At 40.1% G+C, this 21,634-nt stretch overlaps 1 protein-coding gene across 1 annotated transcript in view; it reads left to right on the plus strand.

Annotated features, from left to right (window-relative positions):
* The window catches only part of LOC136879384 (polycystin-1-like protein 2), a 421,935-nt gene that overhangs the window by 365,359 nt on the left and 34,942 nt on the right, over positions 1-21,634 (plus strand). Inside the window, exon 27 of the mRNA XM_068229099.1 lies at positions 16,517-16,743. Coding sequence (XP_068085200.1) covers positions 16,517-16,743 — 227 coding nt within the window. The remainder of the gene's footprint in view (positions 1-16,516; positions 16,744-21,634) is intronic.

Consider the following 21,634-nt stretch of genomic DNA (forward strand, 5'->3'; position numbering starts at 1 on the left):
ATTGCAGTAAAATCCAAGAAAAGAAACAAACTTTTGAAATAAAAATTTCTCCAAAAAACAGTTCTTTCACTTCGCACTAGGGTGCACCATTGTAGTTTTTCAGTAGTGTCCTCTAGAAGAGAAAGTTCACACTTCTTACTACAGGTAACGCGGCAAACATATACAGGCTGCGGGCAAGTAGCAGGTCGTGCGCCGCACATCCGCCTTGGCCGGGAGGAGGGCTCCGGCTCGCCGTACACTGGTCGACCTCGCTGGAGGAGAGGGGGCCCTTCCTCTATTCCAGTAGCGGTACGGCGCCGCGCGGCTGCGGGGGCACTGAAACATTAAAGCTCGGCGGCAGAATTTCTGTTGGACCAGAATGATTTTAGAGTACATTCATAGTGGTGAGGTTGAGGGGCCAGCGGCATGGAGATATTTATTTAATTCCCATAAGCCACAGTGTGATGTGGAGCAGGAGACGGGAGCGTGGTAATGGCCGTGGTAAGGACAGGATGGCAGTTTAACTAATCGGGAGAGGTTTACAAAAAATAATTACACATAAGGGAAACAGCTCCCAAGGGCAGAAGGCCTTAAAAGTGAAACCCCTCCAAAAAATATAACCTTCATATTTCTTTCAAAATCATATGAAACAAATTAGTACAGAAATTATACCGGTTTCACCTGCGACAGGTGAACCCTAAATATCATCTCGGTGGCTGGATTACTTAATAACAACGTAACCGGCGTAAGGAAATCGAGAATGACACACGGCCCATGAAACCTTGGGGCAAGCTTGCCCGCGGGGACAAAATTCTTGACCATCACTTGGTCTATACAATGGCGAAAAATGAGGGTATCCTCCTATTCAATACATCATATATTCCGTCATTAGACGGAGCAAACAAATTCAGACATGTTTCGGCTCGCTTGAGCCATCTTCAGTGAAAAAAATTAGGGGGTTGGAATAATTTACATAATATAAGTTGAAAAAATGCTAAAAAACATAATGAAAGAGTAAACAAAAAAACAAAAGAGAGCTTAGACGGAAAACAAAATTAGCACAAATATACACTATTTACATCAATGATGTAGTGTATATTTGTATATTTGTGCTAATTTTGTTTTCCGTCTAAGCTCTCTTTTGTTTTTTTGTTTACTCTTTCATTATGTTTTTTAGCATTTTTTCAACTTATATTATGTAAATTATTCCAACCCCCTAATTTCTTTCACTGAAGATGGCTCAAGCGAGCCGAAACATGTCTGAATTTGTTTGCTCCGTCTAATGACGGAATATATGATGTATTGAATAGGAGGATACCCTCATTTTTCGCCATTATAAAGTGAAAACCGTCAATACGGAATGATTCTAATATCTTGTAATGGAAATGCCATCACTTGGTCGCCTACCTTCAAATGGGTGAGTCTCCGTCCACGATCATATCTTTCCTTAACCTTTTCGTGAGACACTTTAAGATTGGCTTTAGCCTTCTTCCAAAGATCTTTAATGTTGTCCGGATCTATTGTCTCGGGCAGAATGTCACTCAGAGACCAGAGGTTAGAGAGCGGCGTGTTGGGAACGAACTTGAACATCAACGAAGCTGGGGTAAACTTGTGAGATTCATGAACCGCCGAATTCAAAGCAAAAGCTAACCAATGCAGGGACGTGTCCCACCTAGAATGATCTTCATGATGATGGGCAATAAGCGCGGACCTGAGATTACGATTAACCCGTTCAGCCAGAGATGGTTGAGGGTAATAAGCATCACATGAGAGATGGACAGGTCAAAGCAGAATTTACGAAATAAATTAGATGTGAAAGCCTTAGCATTATCAGATACAATATATTGACACGGGCCAAAAGAAGCAAAGATAGAATTTAGACAAGTAATGGTGGACTGAGCGGTAGCCAGCTTAGTCGGAAATAACCAGGAAAATCTTGTAAAACCATCTACGCATACAAAGATGAACTTGTTGGCATTTCCCTTCGACTGGGGGAAGGGTCCTACATAATCAATATACAGGCGTTCCATGGGGCGCGACGCTTGATGAGAAGACAACAGGCCTACCTTGGTGGACATGGTTGGTTTACTAAGCAAACAGGATTTACAAGCCTTAACTAGTTCACGGATTTCACCGTCCATACCCTTCCAGATGAACCTTTCACGAATCTTTTCACGAGTTTTAAAGATTCCAAGATGCCCCCCTAATGGGGTCTCATGATGGTACTTGAAGATCATAGGTACAAGAACAGCTGGAACGACAACCTTCATCATCTTATCATGCCTCGATGGGCAACATAAAACACCATTCCTCAGAACATAAGGGATGACATGCTCCCCAGAAGAAAGGGTTTCCATTATCGGAGCCAGCGTCGGATCTTCACGTTGGTATTTCTCGATATCCCTAAAGAGCATGGGAGCATCTGTTAAGATGGCATTAACATCAGATAGCATGGACTCGGGAGGAGATGAACTATCGACTGGTTCATAGGTCTCAACGTCGTTGGAAAACATACGGCTGAGTCCATCAGAAACAACCTTTTCGGTACCTCTGATATGCCTGACATCGAATTGGAAGGCAGAAATACGGATGGCCCAACGGGCTATACGACCAGTACGACGCGGCCTACCTAAGACCCAGCTTAAGGCTTGATTATCTGTCTCCAGGTCGAATTTGACATGTTCCAGATAGAGACGGAACTTTTCTAAGGCAAATAAGACTGCGAAACCTTCGAGCTCATAGATGGAATACTTGGCTTCTTGAGCCGATAGAGTCCTAGACGCATAGGCGATGGGTCGCCTCCCTAGTTCAGTCTCTTGAAGAAGGACTGCAGCTACCGCCGACGACGACGCGTCGGTTTGGACGATGAATTTCTTCGAGAAATCAGGCATAGCAAGGACAGGGGCATTACAGAGAGCTAATTTAAGATCTTCAAAAGCGGCTTGTTGAGAAGGTCCCCACTCAAATTTGATGCCTTTCCTGCGAAGAAGGTTCAAGGGCGCCACTCTATTAGCGAAGTTAGGAATAAACTTCCTGAAGAAATTCACCATACCAATGAACCTGGCGATACCTTTGATGTCCTTAGGGGGTTTAAAATCACAGATGGCCTGTGTTCTAGAATGATCGACTGCAACACCATCAGGTGACACAATATGCCCTAGGAATGACATGGAGGGCTTAGCGAAGGCAACCTTGGACAACTTCACAGTTAACCCAGCCTTACGAAGACGATTAAGAACTTCTCGCAGATGATCTAGATGTTCTTCAAAGGTCTCCGAAAATACGACGACATCATCCAGGTAGTGATACAAGTACTCAAATTTGATGTCGGAGAAGACCCTATCTAGCAGTCTAGTGAGTACAGCTGCTCCCGTGGGGAGCCCGAAAGGTACGCGGTTGTATTCATACAAATTCCAATCCGTGGCAAACGCTGTAAGATGTTTAGACTCTTCGGCTAGGGGAATTTGATTATAGGCCTGATTCAGGTCCAAGATAGTAAAGAACTTGGCCTTCCGAAACCATGAAAAGCAAGAATAAAGGTCAGGAAGGGGCACAGATTGCAACACCACCTTCCGATTGAGAGCCCTATAATCAATGACAGGCCTGAAGCCACCTTGGGGTGAAGAATACGCCGACTTAGAGGGCCTAATAATACCATCCTTCAACATCTGATCGATGATTTCTTTCAGAGCCTTCATTTTAGGTGGAGATAGCCTATAAGGTGGAAAACGGACCAGAATCGAATCCGTGACCTCAATTTTGTATTCAATAAGGTCAGTAACACCAAGAGTATCAGAGAACACCTCTGGAAACGACTGACACAACTTATGAATACTATCAGCCTGCTCCTCAGGTAGATGTCTAAGGTCTAATAACATCTCATCCTGGGTAGGCGAAATAGATGAACATGATGCAGAATTACATTTCAATAATGGAATTTTACAATTAGACGCAAATTTGAAAGTGCACGACCTACTCTGAAGATCGAGCACAAGACCGGTGTGAGAAATAAAGTCAGCTCCCAATATAATGGGGCAAGACAAGTGCTTGGCCACAAACAATTTAATTTTCCATGTAAATTTAAAAATACGGATTTTGACATTTACAGAACCTAGAATTTCTAATGGAGATGAATTAGCCGAAACATATTGAACAGGAGATGAGCCATAGTCAGGTAGTTTACAAACAGATTTCAATTTTGAATACCATTGATCCGAAATAATTGAACAAACGCTGCCTGAATCTAATAGAGCTGTTACAGGTTCATTATTTAACTCAATCTTAAGAAAAGGAACAGGTGCGGGGGTATCCGCCGCAATCCTAAGACACTCTTTGGGGCATTCAAAAGATGAATTTGAAGACTGAGTTGTCCCTGAATTTTCGACCTGTTTACCAGGGGCTGAGCCTCGGAAAGATGGATTAGTCGACTCAGCCGAAGCCACTAGTCACTTTTTATTATTGGCATTGGTGGAATTTGCACCAGAAGTTGAGCAGGACGGGGTGCTATTTGAATTTGGGCAATTCTTGGCGATATGTGAGAAAGCCCCACATTTAAAACAGCCTTGTGATGAACCAGCTCCATTCCTTGTCCCACTAGACTTGATTGATGGACACTTATTGCGAAGGTGGTCAGGCGACCCGCAAGCATAACATTTACGGGGTGTAACAGGTCGGCGAGGTGGAGGCCGAGGATTACTAAAAGAAGGAGGGGGTTCTCTCGCTACACGCAGGGAATCGGCGTATCTAACTCCTTCCGCTGAGACGGCCAATGCTTCAAGTTCAGAGAAGGTATGCGGACACGCCGCGAAACACAAATATGACCTATAGGATGGTGAAATGCCTTCCACAATAGCTTGTACAATCTGATCCTCAGGGAAGTGAAGAGCAAACACCCTAGTATAGAATTTAATATCTTGGATGAAATCTGCCAAGTTTTCATCCAACTGCTGTACACGATAATAGTACTTCTGAATAAGGGAGGACCTTGCCCTAGCCGGGATGAAGTTAGCTAGCAAGTGGGCGTGGAAGTCTTCAATCGATGATTGCTCGGCAATGGCTCTAACTATTTTGTCTGAGAGAATACCTATTGCATAGGGATAGATGATTTGCAAAATCTGACATGGGGAAAGAGAAAAAACAAGGGCATGATCCTGAAATTCAACTAAAAACTTTAAGAAAGAAATAACTTCACTGGTGGTGTTAACAGAAAACTTCGAGATACCTCTGAGCAACATTGCCAATGGATGAGGCAAGCTGCTGAACCCAGGTGACATAGTCGGTAAAGGTTTAAGTGGCAAAGACGTTAATTCAGAACGTACATTATTCAATGAGTTACGGCGTTCAGACTCGTTATCCAATGGGGCAGAGGTTGTTTGAGCCGCAACGGTTTTCCTATTGACGTCTCCCTTAGGAGGCTCTTCCTCGCTACCTACATTCACCATGACGGGTTGATCAGTTTTGGGAGGAACTTCGCCAGTTAACAATTGGGTGACCTTACTAGATAATTCAGAAAGATTATCGAGAACCATACTAGCTTCCTTCCTCTGAACGTCATTCAACTTCAGAGACAACAGATCGTTAACTCTATTTGAAAAATGAAATAGCCTGGCTTGCACACGCTTAATTTGATTAGGAGAAGGATCATTTTCTTCAAAAAAACTAACTACAGATGCTAGCTCAATAGTATTATCAGTGATCGTGGAAAGAGAGTCGTCAATTTCTTTCTCTCCCAAAGTGGGGATGGAAATGGGCAAATCAAGGGACTCTCTAAGCTTGTTTGTGTCTACCGCAACCGTGCCTCCAGATTGCACATTTCTAATAGTCAATTCATAGATCAACTCCTCCTTGCGCAAATAGTTAAGATGGAGAACATCGCGAGGGCCGGGCATGATGACAGAACAATTTTGAAAAAGGAAAAATTAAAAATTCCAGCAACTGAGAAAATTGTTAGAGTTCGAAAATAAGGCAATGTTTAGCCGTCAAAAGGGGCTAAATTGAGACCTATTCAAACCACGCTCTGCTACCACTTGTTACGGATGTTTTCGTGGTAGTTAGAGGTGAAAGAAGGTGCGGGGGTGAACAGGTCTCAGGCTACGAAATTAAAGTTAGTTTAGAATTAAACAAGGTTATATTTTCTTTGTAAAATCAAGAAATAACAAGCATGGTAGGTACAGAGTAGCAAAGCCACTATTCGAGAATATACAATTGCAGAGTTACAGGATGGGCTCCGAGAGCCAAACCCACAATACTTGAACAATTAGCCCAATTTGACAATATACAGAAATTCAACAAAGGGGCAGAAGACCCCAATCATGCCCAGGAGCACTTGCTCCCAATTCCACAGTAAAGCCTCCTCGAGGCGCGCAGAAAACACAATTTTATTTGGGAAAGAGCAACTAGCTCTCAAAGTTCCGGCCTATAAAAGACCACACCAAACTCGACTTTCAAGCTGTCCTCTAGGGACATAAACACAGGGGTAAGATACCCAACCTACTGAGGCCTATTAAATGAGAAAAGGTTAATTACATGGCCTCTAAAATACCAATTTGAGAGGAGGCGATCTGCACTCCTAATACACTTGTTTAAAACCTAATCTGGCACTAGGACGCCAACGCAAGGGCTAATCCCATACTAAAGAGGTGACTTTAGAATGAAACAAATTACATTACATTAAGGAAGAATTGGTTAAGAAAAATAAGTTCACCTCAAAACAATATGAGTGGGAGCTCGAGAGGGCTAAGCACTCTCTATCCCAATATGTAACTTTAAAAGAGAATAGATGCTAAGAGTCGTTACATTTTAGGGAAAAGTTACATGGTGGAAACGCTTCGGACCCGCCCCGAGAGTTAGACTGCTGAGCTAGCAAGAAAAGAAGTTATTAAACGGCCATTACCTTGTTGTTGAACTGCTGCCCGAAGAAAGAGGCGCTTCCCGCCCCCTGCTACGTACTTTACACACCAAAAGCTGTTACTGGAGTGGCCCGGAGACCCGAAAATCAGCAGTTTATATACTCTCGCGGAAAGTTCGAAGCGTTTTTGGAATGAGAACACCCACCCACAAAAACTTTATTGGCTAGGGTTAAGCAATATATCCCCTCTGGGGAAGATACCCCTGATTGGTTATAAATTAATTAAAGAAATTCGGGATTGGCTAAATTCAAAACAAGGGGAAAGAAAGGGTTATACAGCCAACTTAAACAATCACAGAAAGAAATTTAACAAGAAACAAACTTTTGAAATAAAAATTTCTCCAAAAAACAGTTCTTTCACTTCGCACTAGGGTGCACCATTGTAGTTTTTCAGTAGTGTCCTCTAGAAGAGAAAGTTCACACTTCTTACTACAGGTAAAACAAAAATACATCAAAAATGACCCAGTTCAAAAACTCCAAAATTTCCAAGTGGTGACATCTTCTGAGAAACTTGAAAATTAATACATTAGATAAAGTTCAGACTTCCTCCGCCAGAGGAGTTTCAACTGGCGCAAATTTTAAATTAGCGGCGTGGAGGTGTACCGCCCGGTACACTTCATATTAAAATAGTTATATTATAATCATAGTAACATTTCAAATCTAATATGCACTTCAAATGTGACCTCAATGGAAGTTGAAATTAATCTCAATCTAATTAAGTCTTCAAATTAAATGATTAAATATAAAATCATAATAAAATATTCCCCTATATAATCAGATAATGTTAAAGAAAATATGAGTTTTGGACCAAAATTACAGAACAAAATCACACAAAAAAGGGAATGATGCTGACCAAGCCAAGCCACTACTAACAACAGGCAAGGCCTGCTTGACCAAAGCGTACATTAAAAAAAAAATCTACGCTAGTAATAATGGAAAGGAAGAAAACAAAACACAGGTGTGGATCAGACTGGTGAGTGGTTAAGAAAAGAAAAATTAAGAATTAGGAGAATCAGGTTTCAACTCTCTACATACCACGGTGGTGATAATAATAATAATAATAATAATAATAATAATAATAATAATAATAATAATAATAATAATAATAACATTAGATTGTATGATTTAAATTTCATTGCACATAAACATTAAACAGAGGACAAAATTGTGGCTATTGAATTTAATGTAAGATGGCCTTGGAAGCGACATGATGGACTTACGAGGTAGAATTTAAACACCCAACACCGAAAGTACAAGAAAAAGAAGAAAGATAACATAAAAGAAAATCAGGAGAAAATATCAAACACAAGCAAGAATTCCAAATAAATGAAAAGGCTTATAGGGTAATCTTTACACTCATAGGCCCACATATCATGATTCCAAATCACCTCAGTAACAATTTTGAAATTTTTTTAAACTTTTATGAAAAATGGATTTGAACATTTCATCCAAATAATAATTCTCAGAATTAATTTTGAGTTAAAATCACTGGCAAAAGTCTTTTTAGGTGAAATGAAATCAACAATCGTTTCTTTTTCCCATGACGTCATTAACAACTTGAATAGACAACGTAATTTCTTTTTTTAAGTTGAGTCAGTTTGAGGTAAAATCTTCTTTAATAAACCAATGGGTAGTAGAATTCCACTTTCAAATATATATTAATTTAAGATTACTTACATCAGCCGAGATGAAAATAAAGAAGGTAATTCAAACTTTGTGGTATCACTTTCACCAGGATCGGAACACAGTTGCTTACAAATTTCAACACGTCATCCCACAATCCATACCCAAAGAAAGAAGAGAAAATCAAAACTACATATAGAAATAAAGTTGATACTTTAAATCAGTCTATCCTGGAGTATCAAACTCCATTCTGTTGACGACAGGACGTGTCGCAACGGACACGTACAAATGCACATCCATCTTGGATTGTGGACATGGGCAAGGTGCCCAGCTACGAGCTCACTCAAGCAAGAAGAATCTTTCAGCGCATGCGTGCAAGTATTGATTTTTCTAAGAGGTCAATGGTTGCATCTCAGCAACAATACAACAATTACATATCACATATTTTAAATAATTAGAAATGGTAGAATTACACCAATTAAATAGGCATACCAATACTCCAATACACATGTTAAATGTGCTCCAAGTTACAGTGTTTCTCGTGTACACGTTACACATGGTAAAACCATCGTGAATATGGTTTTCCGTGGTTTCCCATTTTCACACCAGTCAAATGCTGGGGCTGTACCTTAATTACGGCCACGGCCGCTTCCTTCCAACTCCTAGGCCTTTCCTATCCCATCGTCGCCATAAGACCTATCTGTGTCGGTGCGACGTAAAGCCCCTAGCAAAAAAAAAACCATCATAGAATCTGTCCAGAAATACAATTTGACATGTTGGCAGTTTAGTCCTTCTAGCACTGAATGACTTAATCTAGCTCCCACTGTTGCAGCTGCTAGTTCCAGCTGAGGAATGGTGACTGTCTCTAATGTGGCTACTCTAGCTCTGGCTGTAGGAAGGTGTAGCTTACTCTCACCATCAATTTGCAGTTATATAAAGACTACAGGAGCATAGGACTGTGCACTAGCTTCACCAAAATATGCAGCTGACATCCATGTGGTTCTTAGAGTCATGAACTCAATGTGGAATTCTCTTCTCTTTCAGGAGAAAAAGGCTTGAATACCAGGTCACAAATTGATCCTTAATATCAGTACTGAACTTTTCTTCCCAAAATATACTACTTAACTATATCTTTTGCAATAACAATTTAGGAATTACAAGTACTGGACTAGCTATACCACTTGGATCAAATAGCTTTTGTGCAATTGATAGAATGGATCTTTTCATGATCTCACCCAATTCAGAATTCTGTAATCATTCCAAGTTTAAAAATAAGATGTCAGATTCCTAATCCCATCATAAACCTAGCACTGCTGTCTGGCCTACAAGAGTGAAAGCATCATTGTTGGCCTGCCAGCCTCTCAGGTTGAACTTTCCCTCCTTCATTACATCACAGGCTTCATCGATGAATCCTTTCAGTTTTGATTCAGTATCAACACTGGTTACAACATCGTCAACATAGAGGCTATGTTTAGGTCTTATCTGTTCTTTACTATATTGGCAATCGTCTATTGCCTTGTCCAAATGGTAATGAAGAAATGCTCCTAAAATAAAAAGGGCTACATTTTAATCCAAGTACTGTACCACTCTCTAATGTCAGAATATCTTGATATTCTTCTTATCATTTGTTCACACCAGAAGAACCTAAGAAAATCCCTCTCTTCTTTATTTATTTATTTATTTATTTATTTTTTTTTTTTTATTTTTTTTTGCTATTTGCTTTATGTCGCACCGACGCAGATGTCTTATGGTGACGATGGGATAGGAAAGGCCTAGGAATGGGAAGGAAGCGGCCGTGGCCTTAATTAAGGTACAGCCCCAGCATTTGCCTGGTGTGAAAATGGGAAACCACGGAAAACCATCTTCAGGGCTGCCAACAGTGGGGTTCGAACCCACTATCTCCTGATTACTGGATACTGGCCGCGCTTAAGCGACTGCAGCTATCGAGCTCGGTTCTCTTCTTTATGAACACTTATTTATAGTCAAGCCTTTTCTACTTCAGCTATCCCCCAAATCTACTTTCCCAAAATTTGAGTAGCAGGCAAGTAATCTGTTCAATCATATTAGGTCCACACTCTAAACAATGATTGAGAGAAGGGAAACTTCTCTCACTGATGCCTCACTGATGCGTCAAATACAAGACAAATTCTGGTAGTGCTATTCCCGTTAACAACAGCTCAATGTGGTAGGTAGTGGCCATACTCCCCTTTTTATTTAACTAGTACATCTTCAGTTATTCCCATTTCTTCCCACTCAGCTAAAACTGCATAGTATCTTTTAAATCATCTGTGTGTGTGAAGTTGGAACTTCTTTGCCATACCCTGAGAAACTCCTCAAAGAAACATGACTCTACCATAGGGTACAACATACAGCAGATGCACACTTATCAATTGTAACACCTAGGGTTTCAAGTGACCGTATGTGAGATGCCAAATTATCATAAAGGCTACACATTGAACTGCCAACATCAGGAGTGGAAATTTGTTAAGAACTAAAAGTAGTAACTCCCTTACATAATCTTCAACTAACAAATCGTTCCTAATAAATGTATTCTTTAAATATTCTACAGCCTTCACATCATTTTTCCCAATGGGTAGAAAACTTTCAATGATTTCTTGTGCGCAAGATCTTTCATAATAGCTTGCATTAAGTATTGAAACTTATCTTCCAGTGCAATATCCAGATCCTTATCTAGTTTTTAAACTGACCCCAGAACTGTAGTCACAGTTTACATCACCATCAAATTTTCTTAATTCTAATTTTGGTAGTTTAAATTTTCTCTTGCTCACAAGATCTACACTGCTACAATCACTGTTGTCTTGAGCGATGCCTCCTGCAATTAGAATTTTTTATCAACATTCACCTCTATATCAAGAAGAAATTGATGTTGATAGTCATCGGCAAGTCTATGCTCATCATCCCAATCCTCTTGGCCAACATTGGTTTTTAGACTTAGGACCTTACCATCCAGCTGCAGGAGTTCTTAGTTCTTCTTCTGAAGTAAAGAAAAGGAAACCTGAACATTTCTTTTCATCAGCTCTCATCTGGATGTCACTAATTTCACCTTTGAGGCTAGTCAATTGCCTTGCGCCGTCACCTTATTTAATTTTACTGCTTGTTCCAGTTCATACTGGGTTGTCTACATGGTTAAAATACAGTATATTGATATTCATCCTGTCACGGACGCCACTTATGTTATGGTTATGCTCACCGGCATATTTCAGATTCTTATTTTCTATAAATAAAAGTTTCGCTTTGATAGCACAACTTCTTTATTCATCTGGTTGTCACGACAGTTTTCTAACCTAGTCCAAAGATAACAACAACAAAAAAGACAGCCCCAGTGCAGCACCTCTTTTTCCAAAGATATGGCAATACAGTCCATTCAACCTACATGCATGCTCTATCAGCTGGGCTAAGTATCCATAAGCGGACTGTTATGCAGCGCGGCATTGTATAACACGTCCGAGTGCTATTAGCAGTTGTAGTTCAAACTCTAATATAGATACCTCGATTAATTGTTTTCTGGCATTCTTGCTCTCTGTGATTTCCGAGGTGAATTGATGTGATAACTGATCAGTTGATCAATATTTTGTTGTCGTGAAGATAACTTCCAAGAAGTTTACATCACCATCAAATTTTCTTAATTCTAATTTTGGTAGTTTGAATTTTCTCTTACTCACAAGATGTCTTGAGCGATGCCTCCTGCAATTAGAATTTTATTAGCACTCACCTCTGTATCAAGAAATAAAGAAATTCAAAGTTTGGTAGATGTTTTAGGCTCTGATAGTAAGGGAGGAGTTTCCTGTGACCCTGTGTGTGTATTATCACATGATTTATCCAATAGGGAAAGTGACGTTAGGGAAGAAGGGGAACAGCATGTTGAGTGGAGCAGGATTCATAAACAGAATATTCCAGTTATACCTTTTCAGGAAATAATGGAGAGTACCCTACCAGTAGAATTTGTGAAAATGTAAGTAGGGAATTCATTTTCAGGCAGTACTCAGATGATGGTATCAGTACATTGCAGATGAAATCAATAGGAATGCCAGTACTGATCTAGACTTTTTACCAACAAACTTGCATGAAATATGTGTGTATATTTTTCTTTGCATTCTAATGGGATTAGTACAGAAGCCTACAATTCACAGTCACTGGTGCAAAGACACAAATGTTGACACGCCTATTTTTACACCGTATTTTAGAACTGTCATGCCTTGTGCTAGGTTCCTCAAACTGAGTAAATATTTACATTGATTGTGGAAATTTTAAGATTGTATACGACTTGCTTCATGTTTTAGTTCTACTTATTGTTCAGTTAGTTTATTGGGATGAATCGTGTGGCATTTCTGAATAATATAAAACAGATCCCGTGATATTTGCAGTAGATCACCCACAGAACCGTTTTAACTGAAAGCATGCAAAACCAAGCCTGCATACTTGAAAGATGGCGGATTCCTAGCAGTGTCAGTGTACATGGTGGCCAGGTGCATATGGGTTAACCTTCTGAATCTGAAATATCTGCCATATCTTGTTGGAACCGTAGAAGTCAAGCATCACTGGAATAATATAACTGAAAACTTCTATTGAGAGATTGACCCAATCACCAGCACAACAAAGAAGAAAAGAATCTTATATTTTTCATATCTTGCGACTGCCAGGAAATTATAGCTTTTACGACAACCAGTGATGAGAAATGCCAGAAAGAAGATGGGAGGGCAGTGGATTAGTTAAATTTAGCAAGATCTCAAAGAAGTTGGACTCAAGATAGTAGATGCAGAGAACAAAATTAAAATCAATACCCTTCTTAAGACTCACAAATTTTTAGAAGAAATGACACATAGCATATAGAATTTTCAGACAAATTGAGAAGATTATGATTGAAACAACTGAGCCAACAATAGAACCTTCAAAGAGAAAATGAACGTGGAATGACTCAAGTGGTCCAATGTGGCCAATAAAGTTAATAATTATACTAATCAGAAAGAATACTTTCTGAGAGCTTATAAGCAACATGTGCTAAACTGACTTGCCTCTAAATTATCTGCTTTATGTTCATCACCCTTTCTCTTGCACACTGGGACTCCTATAGCAACTGTCCATTCATTTACTATAGTTCCTTCATGCAAACAGGAATCAAATAAGTATTTCAGATAAAGTACTATATCCCAACCAATTGCCTTTAATATATTCCCAGAAATCTTATCAATCTCAGCTGATTTTCCAGCTTTCAGCTTTTGTATCTCTTTGTAAAAGTCTTTATTATCATAGGTAAATTTAAATACTGTTCAGTTTATGTTACAGGTTTATATCTAATTGCTGTAGTGAAATATTTACAAAGAATTGTTCATCCCTATGCCAACATTATGCTGCCAAATGGCAAAAAATTTCAAACATTTCATTTACAATGTATAAACACTTCTGCACTTCTCAAAAACCAGGCAAGAGAATACAAAGACTCTATACTGCAGGAGATTAACAAGTGAGTCACAGCTGTAGTCTGAGTTAATTGCGTGGTATTAAAGGCCTAGTAATAGAATGAAATTTATTTGGTCATTAAATCTGTTACATACAGTAGACATTGTCAATGAAAAGAAAACAATAAATGTACATAAGCAAGCACAGAATAATATTGTCATCATACCAGCAAAAAGCACTATGTGATAATATTTTTGGAGAAATACTGACCCACAGCACATATATTATGAAGAGTGAGAATTACTTGCCAATATTTGCACCTTACCAGCAAAAGTTTTAAGCTAAAATATTTCACATAGTGGTTTTTACAGGTGTTAGAACAATATGTAATTTCAAAGTACATGTTCACCATGTTTACAGTTTATGCTCAAAATCATTATCATGCATTATCATGCATTTTACTCACCATTTTTACAGTTTATGCTAAAAATGTTTCCCCTCACTGCCAAACATAATCGGCATCTCCTAATGAAGTTTTCAGTTACTCTGCCAAGTTCTTCAGCACTGGTGGGTGCAATTGCAGCTCTAATATTGTCTTTAAGTTCATCTAGTGTGTGAGGGTTGTTCCCATAAACTACATTTTTTAACATTCCCCACAAATAAAAATCACATGCCGTTAAATCTGGGCTATGAAGGGGCCACAGATTTCTACTTATGATCCTCGTACCAAACACGCTTCAGTAAAGAGATAACAACCTTTACGTCTATTTTTATTGTTTACTGAACCTGTACGTTTGAATCTCTTGGTCATTTGTTTTATTATCTAATTGATAGGAATGGGTCTCCCTGGAAATTTTGCTCGAAACATTTGTCTTGTCCTAGCGCACGATTTTCTGCAGTTAATGTAAGTATTGTGCAGATATACATGTTCACGTAACGAATATTTCACATACAATACAGCACTATTCACAATCACAATAAAACGCTATACAATACGACATAAAGCTTCCGTGACTCAGACGGCAGCGCGTTGGCCTTTCACCGCTGGATACCGTGGTTTAAATCCCAGTCACTCCATGTGAGATTTGTGCTGGACAAAGCAGAGGTGGGACAGGTTTTCCTCCGGGTACTCCGGTTTTCCCTGTCATCTTTCATTCCAGCAACACTCTCCATTCTCATTTCATAGCATCTATCATTCATTAATAAATCACCTTGGGAGTGGCGACCCCATTGTAATAACAGCCTATATATGTTTCATTCATTACATCCCTGACCCGGTCAGTGACTGGAAAACAGGTTGTAGGTTTTCATTTTCAATACGACATACAGTACACAGTAGGTTCATTGAACACCCTAATATCTTGGAGCTCAGCTCTCAGCAACTGCAGGAAATGCCAGCGGCCAGTAGCTACCTGTCATCGGCGGCCAAGGGCGAGCGAGAAAGTTCTTGCCAAGCATAAATAAAGACCCTGTATTTCTGCACTGAGTAAAAATGGATACATGAATAACCACTTTTTAAGCTTATTTCTAAAAAACATTCAGTGGTAGTTTTTCAGGCTGGTTGGATCCTCAAGTAAGACCACCAAATGTTTTTTGCTAGTTGCTTTACGTCGCACCGACACAGATAGGTCTTATGGTGACGATGGGACAGGAAAGGGTTGGGAGTGGGAAGGAAGCAGCCGTGGCCTTAATTAAGGTACAGCCCCAGCATTTGCCTGGTGTGAAAATGGGAAACCATGGAAAACCATCTTCAGGGCTGCCGACAGTGGGGTTCGAACCTACTATCTCCCGAATACTGGATACTGGCCGCACTTAAGCGACTGCAGCTATCGAGCTCGGTGCCAAACGTTTTAGGGGAACTGCAAAAACTGCTTGTGGCACTATAATGATGCATGCAAGATATAGGGAGGAGCTTTCCTTACTGGGCCAGAGAGTGCCCTATGAGTAGCACCTTTCATAACATCCAGATGCTCTAGTCATGATCCCAATGTTATTACTTAGCAGCTTCCATACTGTCACAGTCATGAATGAACTATAAAATGTCTTGAACCTGTCTTTTGTAGCCTAACTTGATTATCTTTCCTGGTATTATGTATACATAGGGGAAACAAGTGGAAAACAGTGACTTACTATACAATGTTAGCATGTGTGAACAGAGTACCACACAAAGACATAGGTCCAAAATATTTGGCTGCAGCCTTTGTCAGCCGAGGATAGAATTGTGGACCTATGTTTTTCTTTTGTATGTACTCTATCCAGGCACGCTTATTTGGTAAGTTGTGTTTCCCACACATAAATATTTCTTGCTCGTTCTAAGCATTTATGACTTATTATTATATTAGGAACAACTGATTAAAACCAGTAACTGAAGAATATATTTCTGTTTATGGTTATTTTATGACATGCATAACCTTCATTGTCTTTACAACAAACTTATGATGGAGTATTTAAAATATATCAATCAATAACTTACATCCAGAGTATAATCCAAGCCAGCTCAGAGCTTCTACCTAAAATCTCTTAACTGCACAGATAGATTCATTATCTTGTGAGGCAGGAAAACTAAAAGTGAACCTTTTATCATTCTAGGAGAATTTGCATTCTACCCAGGAGGAGGATATGTATCAAACCTTGGGAAAACCAGAGAAAATTCCAAGAAAGTACTTCAATTTTTAGTTGATTATGGTTGGCTGGATTCTCTGACACGAGCAGTCATTGTTGAGTTCACTCTCTACAATGCCAATCGTAATTTGTTCAATGTGGTCACATTACTCATTGAAGTTGATGCTGCTGGAACATGTGCAACCTCTCATAATGTAAGTACAGCACCTTTGCTAGCTATTCTGGTCCTGATCTGCATGGAGGCATCTTAGATAAAGAGCATGCATGTTAGACAAGGCACACGCAGGATCTAGGATCTTTTTATGGCTGCGACAAAAGATTTTAATGAATCTGCCATTTTATAGTTCAGAAACTTAAAAGACAATGTACTACGGTACTTCCATTTCTATTATTGACATCTAAATTCAAACTTCATTCTTGGAGAAGTCTTCCTCGTGAACAGTCGAGATTTTCTTCCGAAGATGCGGAGCAAAATTCTCTGTGAAATGTAAAGAATTTCACCTTACTTTCTTGACATGGCATAAGCCCTAAAGTCTATATCATGTCTATAAGTACGGGCTGTGAAAGTATCAATGGTAACATTAAAAACTTCTAAGGGGAGGATACTTTTAAGAAGGCTTCAAAATTCAGCAAATTAAGAAAAAAGAAATCTATTCTTATTTCTTCTTTATGCTTTCTGATGAGATGCCAGGACCATAATATCATTCTCAACTGTGTGAAAATGAAGCACACGTTAAGTACTCTAAAGGCCAGGAGAATATATCAGCACGCTAGCAAGGCTCTTGTGATCGAGAGACTAACCACTAGACTCAGTCTCCCAAGAGTTGTTTCATTTACACCTGCTGTTAGGCAGTACTCTCTCGCAGGAATTGTGGTTGACTTTTGATCGCATTACTGCTATACAGGGTGAACGCAAATTCAACCAGATGTCATTGAGACAGAAATCTAAGTTCCTCCGAATAGCTCAAAAACAGGCGGTCTCTCGCATGAACCTGGATGTCAGTAAAACTGTCGTCAGTCTTTCCAAGACGTCCTTGGAAGAGAACCAAATGGCAGTTCTAGCTAGGGGTCTTAATTTTGCTGTCACTCCCTCTAAAATTCCCACTGAGGAATTAATTACTTCTGTTGAGTCAGCCATCGACAAGCTACCTACGAATGAGGTTAAGGAGTTAAAACAGAAATGTGTGAGACTCAAAAGCTGTTGTATCCGCACCCAATTTAACAAGAAGTGAGAGGAGAGCTCTGAAGGAACTAAGAAATGATTTTGAACTGACCATTCTCACACCTGATATGGGTAATGCGACGGTGGTTATGGATACTGACGAGTATAAGAATATGATCTCGGCTATATTGTCAGAGCCTGTTTACAGACTGAGCTCACGTGAGCCTACCACTCGTATGTCCAACACCACTGTGAACCACTTAAGACAGTCCTCAATTCAAAAAGTTGAGGCTAAACATCTGTCACCGGGGGATGCAGTGCCACCTAGATTATATGGACCTCCTAAGATCCATAAAAATGAGGTTCCCCTCAGACCTATTGTTAGAACGATAGGTTCTCCTATGTATGATCTGGCTAAATACCTAAGCAAATTGCTTCAGCCACACATAGGACTACTGAATCATACATTAGGGACTCTCTGTATTCGTCAACAAGTTGTCAACCATAACCCTTCAACCTAATACACTTTTAGTGAGTTTCGATGTTGAATCCTTGTTCGCTAAAGTGCCGATTGTCTCGGTCATGTCTCTCATGAACGTCTGTTCCCTGAGGATATTACTAAGTTATTTTACCACTGCATGACTTCTGGCTATTTCTTTCGGGGTGGGAAGTTTTACAAACACATGGACGAGGTGGCCATGCGAAGTCCATTTTCGCCCATAGTGGCTAATTTCTTTATGGAGCATTTTGAGGAGGAGGCTATAGCTTTAGCGCCCATCAAACCTATGATTTGGTGGAAGTATGTTGATTATACATTTGTTGTCTGGAGAGAAGGTCCTGAGAAACTTCATCTATTTCTAAAACACCTAAATCAGCAACATCCTTCAGTTCAATTCACTATGGAGTTGGAGTCAGACAGATGCCTTCCTTTCTTGGATGTTCTAGTAAGGAAGAAACCAGACAACTCCTTAGGACATACCATCGATCGTAAGCCTACCCACACAAAACACTATCTTCATGCAGATTCTCACCACCATCCAGCACAAAAACAAGGCGTTCTCACAACACTCACTAGGAGTGCGATACGAATTGGTGAGACATCAAATATCCAGGTGGAGATGGACACACTCAGAATCATGTTCAAGGGTAATGATTACAGTGATGTGCAGATTCACAGAGCCTGCATCTCAGAGAAACAACCAAGCAAAGCTCACAGAAGAAAGAAGCAAGAAGAACTGCCTACCTGCCTTACATTCACAACACCATAGATCAAATTGCCAAGACCTTCCACAAAAACAATATAAAAACCGTGTTTGGCACCATCACTGAAATTGCTCACAGTCTAGGTAAAACCAAGGGCAAATTGTCCCACTTTTACATCCTGGGGTATACAAAATTCCCTGTATTTGCATTAAGCTATACATTGGCCAAACATGCCAGTCTATTGGTACTCATATCAAGGAACATGAACGAAATATTCCTCTCAACCAGCCAGGCAAATCAGCAATAGCTGAGAATGCCCTATTGTCGGGTCATGATGCCATGTTCCAAGATGCTCGAGCTCTTACCCCCCCACTAGACACTACAGGTCCAGGATTATATGGGAAGCTGTGGAGATACGTAGAAATCATAACAATTTCAGCAGGGACACTGGCTATCAATTAAATAATACATGGTTGCTAGCCATTAAGGATGTACATTGGTAGTTCCCTTCCCTGTCCCTTCACTATTATTTCATTTCGGTGTTTTCCAAATTCGTACGCTCCTCATCACCAGATGTTTCATTCCAGGCTTGTGCCAGTGTCATACTTTCATATGTGGGTACACCTGTTATGTTATGTGACTCTCTCTCAGACTGATTCTGTTGGTTTCGTCAGCTTCCGCTTCGAATGCTAGCGCTGTACCGCGTACGGTGAGCCATCTGGTGATGAACGATCGTACCACTTCCACTTCTGTTATTAACGCCTAAATTCAAACTTTATTCTTGGAGAAGTCTTCTTCTTGAATAGTCCAGATTTTCTTCTGATGATGCAGAGCATGGTTCTCTGTGAGACGTAAAGAATTTCACCTTATTTTCTTGACACGGCATAAGCCCAAAAGCCTATATCGTGTATATAAGTACGGGCCGTGAAAGCATCATTGGTAAAAAGTTCATTTTATTTTCAGATTTTAAAAACACTCGCTGAACTGTTTTCAAATAAATGATGAATTTTGATTTCGATTATTTTAATTATATTAATGTATATACGAGGCATGTTTTTTAACTAAGAACCCTTTTGATATTCTGCCAATGCAGCGCTGTGGTTGGCATTCCGTGCATGCGTACTGTGTACCCGCATCTATTAGCAAGGCTGAGATGCCATTACGGTAATAGTCACCCTTGTGTACATTTGTTGGCAAGCATTTGAAATGGCCTCGCCGATCGAGAGTCCCACCAACTGTGAAGTCCGGTCTGTTATTCGTTTTCTGAGTTCAAAAGCTTTGAAAGCTATCGATATTCATCATGAGATCTGTGCAGTTTACGGACCAAACATTATGATCGATGGAATGATGAAGAATGGAGTGGGCGACCTTCAGTCATTATTGAAGATTTGGTGCAGGCAGTTAACAGAGCAGTGAGAGAAAACAGACGCTTTACGATTACATCATTATCTGACGTGTTTCCTCAAGTTTCTCGAAGTGTTCTTTATGAAATTGTGAGTGAGCGATTAAATTACCGAAAAGTGTGCTCACGCTGGGTTGGTGGCCAACTTCTTGGAGGATGGTATGCAAAAGCTTGTTGTATGATATGACAAGTGCCTCAATATTGGTGGGAGTTATGTTGAAAAGTAGAGTAATGTAGAGGCTTTCTTATAAAAATAAAATTGTTAAAAAATCTGTTTGTTTTTCATTTATTTCAAAACAGTACTTACTTAAAAATCATGCCTCGTACATGATTATTATGTGCACCTTAAACTTGTATAAAATACAATTTAGTTAACAAAAATATTTTTTTCAGTAATATAGCACTGGTATTAAAATATTCTTTGCGTAGTGGTCGCACTCTACTATTTTTCAAAACATTTGGCATAAAAAGTGTAATGATTTTGCAGTGAAATACGGTATTTATTCAACAGTATTGTAACGTGTTGGCAGGGTAAATAAGTAAATAAGTGAGTACAGAACCTGGTAGCGTCCTATTTCTAAGATTTATTAACTAAGCACTACAATTACAGATTTACACACATACAGACAATAGCCGAGCTTACAACTTACACAAGTACACGGTTACACACTTACATGGTTCGTGCTCTGTCTCTTAGTTTCTCATGTTCCATCTACAATGACACACACACACACAGAGTGATCGATTATTTACACTACACGCTCTCAGCCACTCTGTCACACTCGCTATCGCTGTCATGGTCCACGCCTACACGTCAGTCCCGCAGGTTGGGATAGTATCCGCTGTTCACTCAATCCGGCGAACTCCGTTCGCAGTCTGCACGCGTCGTCACCCAGTGTTCCCTTCATGCTGCTCCAGAACACCCAAGGTTCTTCTCCAGCAGCCGGCCCCAAGGGACTCACATACACAACGTCAGGGAAACAGGAATGAGTCCTCGGCTCCAACAGGCAGATACTCCATCAGGCTGCACTCTCCCAGGCCATCACTGACTGCGCTCCAGCGAACTCAATCTCTCTCGCTCTCACTCACTCACTCACTCACTCAATCACTAACTCAGTCTAACTCTCACTAACTGCAGGCAGGTTGTTCCTCTCTTATATACCTGCGCTGGCCCTTCTAGAATAGTCCGAATGCTCGATGGGTTCAGGAACCTCGCGAAATGGAAGACTCCAGATTAATCATGGAGTCATTTTCATACTCCTCTGCTACAGGACTGCGGGCGGAAGCGAGTGGGGTTGACCTAGCACTTAAGTGCTGC

Source organism: Anabrus simplex, chromosome 8 (genome assembly GCF_040414725.1).
Source record: "Anabrus simplex isolate iqAnaSimp1 chromosome 8, ASM4041472v1, whole genome shotgun sequence".
Taxonomy (NCBI): domain Eukaryota; kingdom Metazoa; phylum Arthropoda; class Insecta; order Orthoptera; family Tettigoniidae; genus Anabrus; species Anabrus simplex.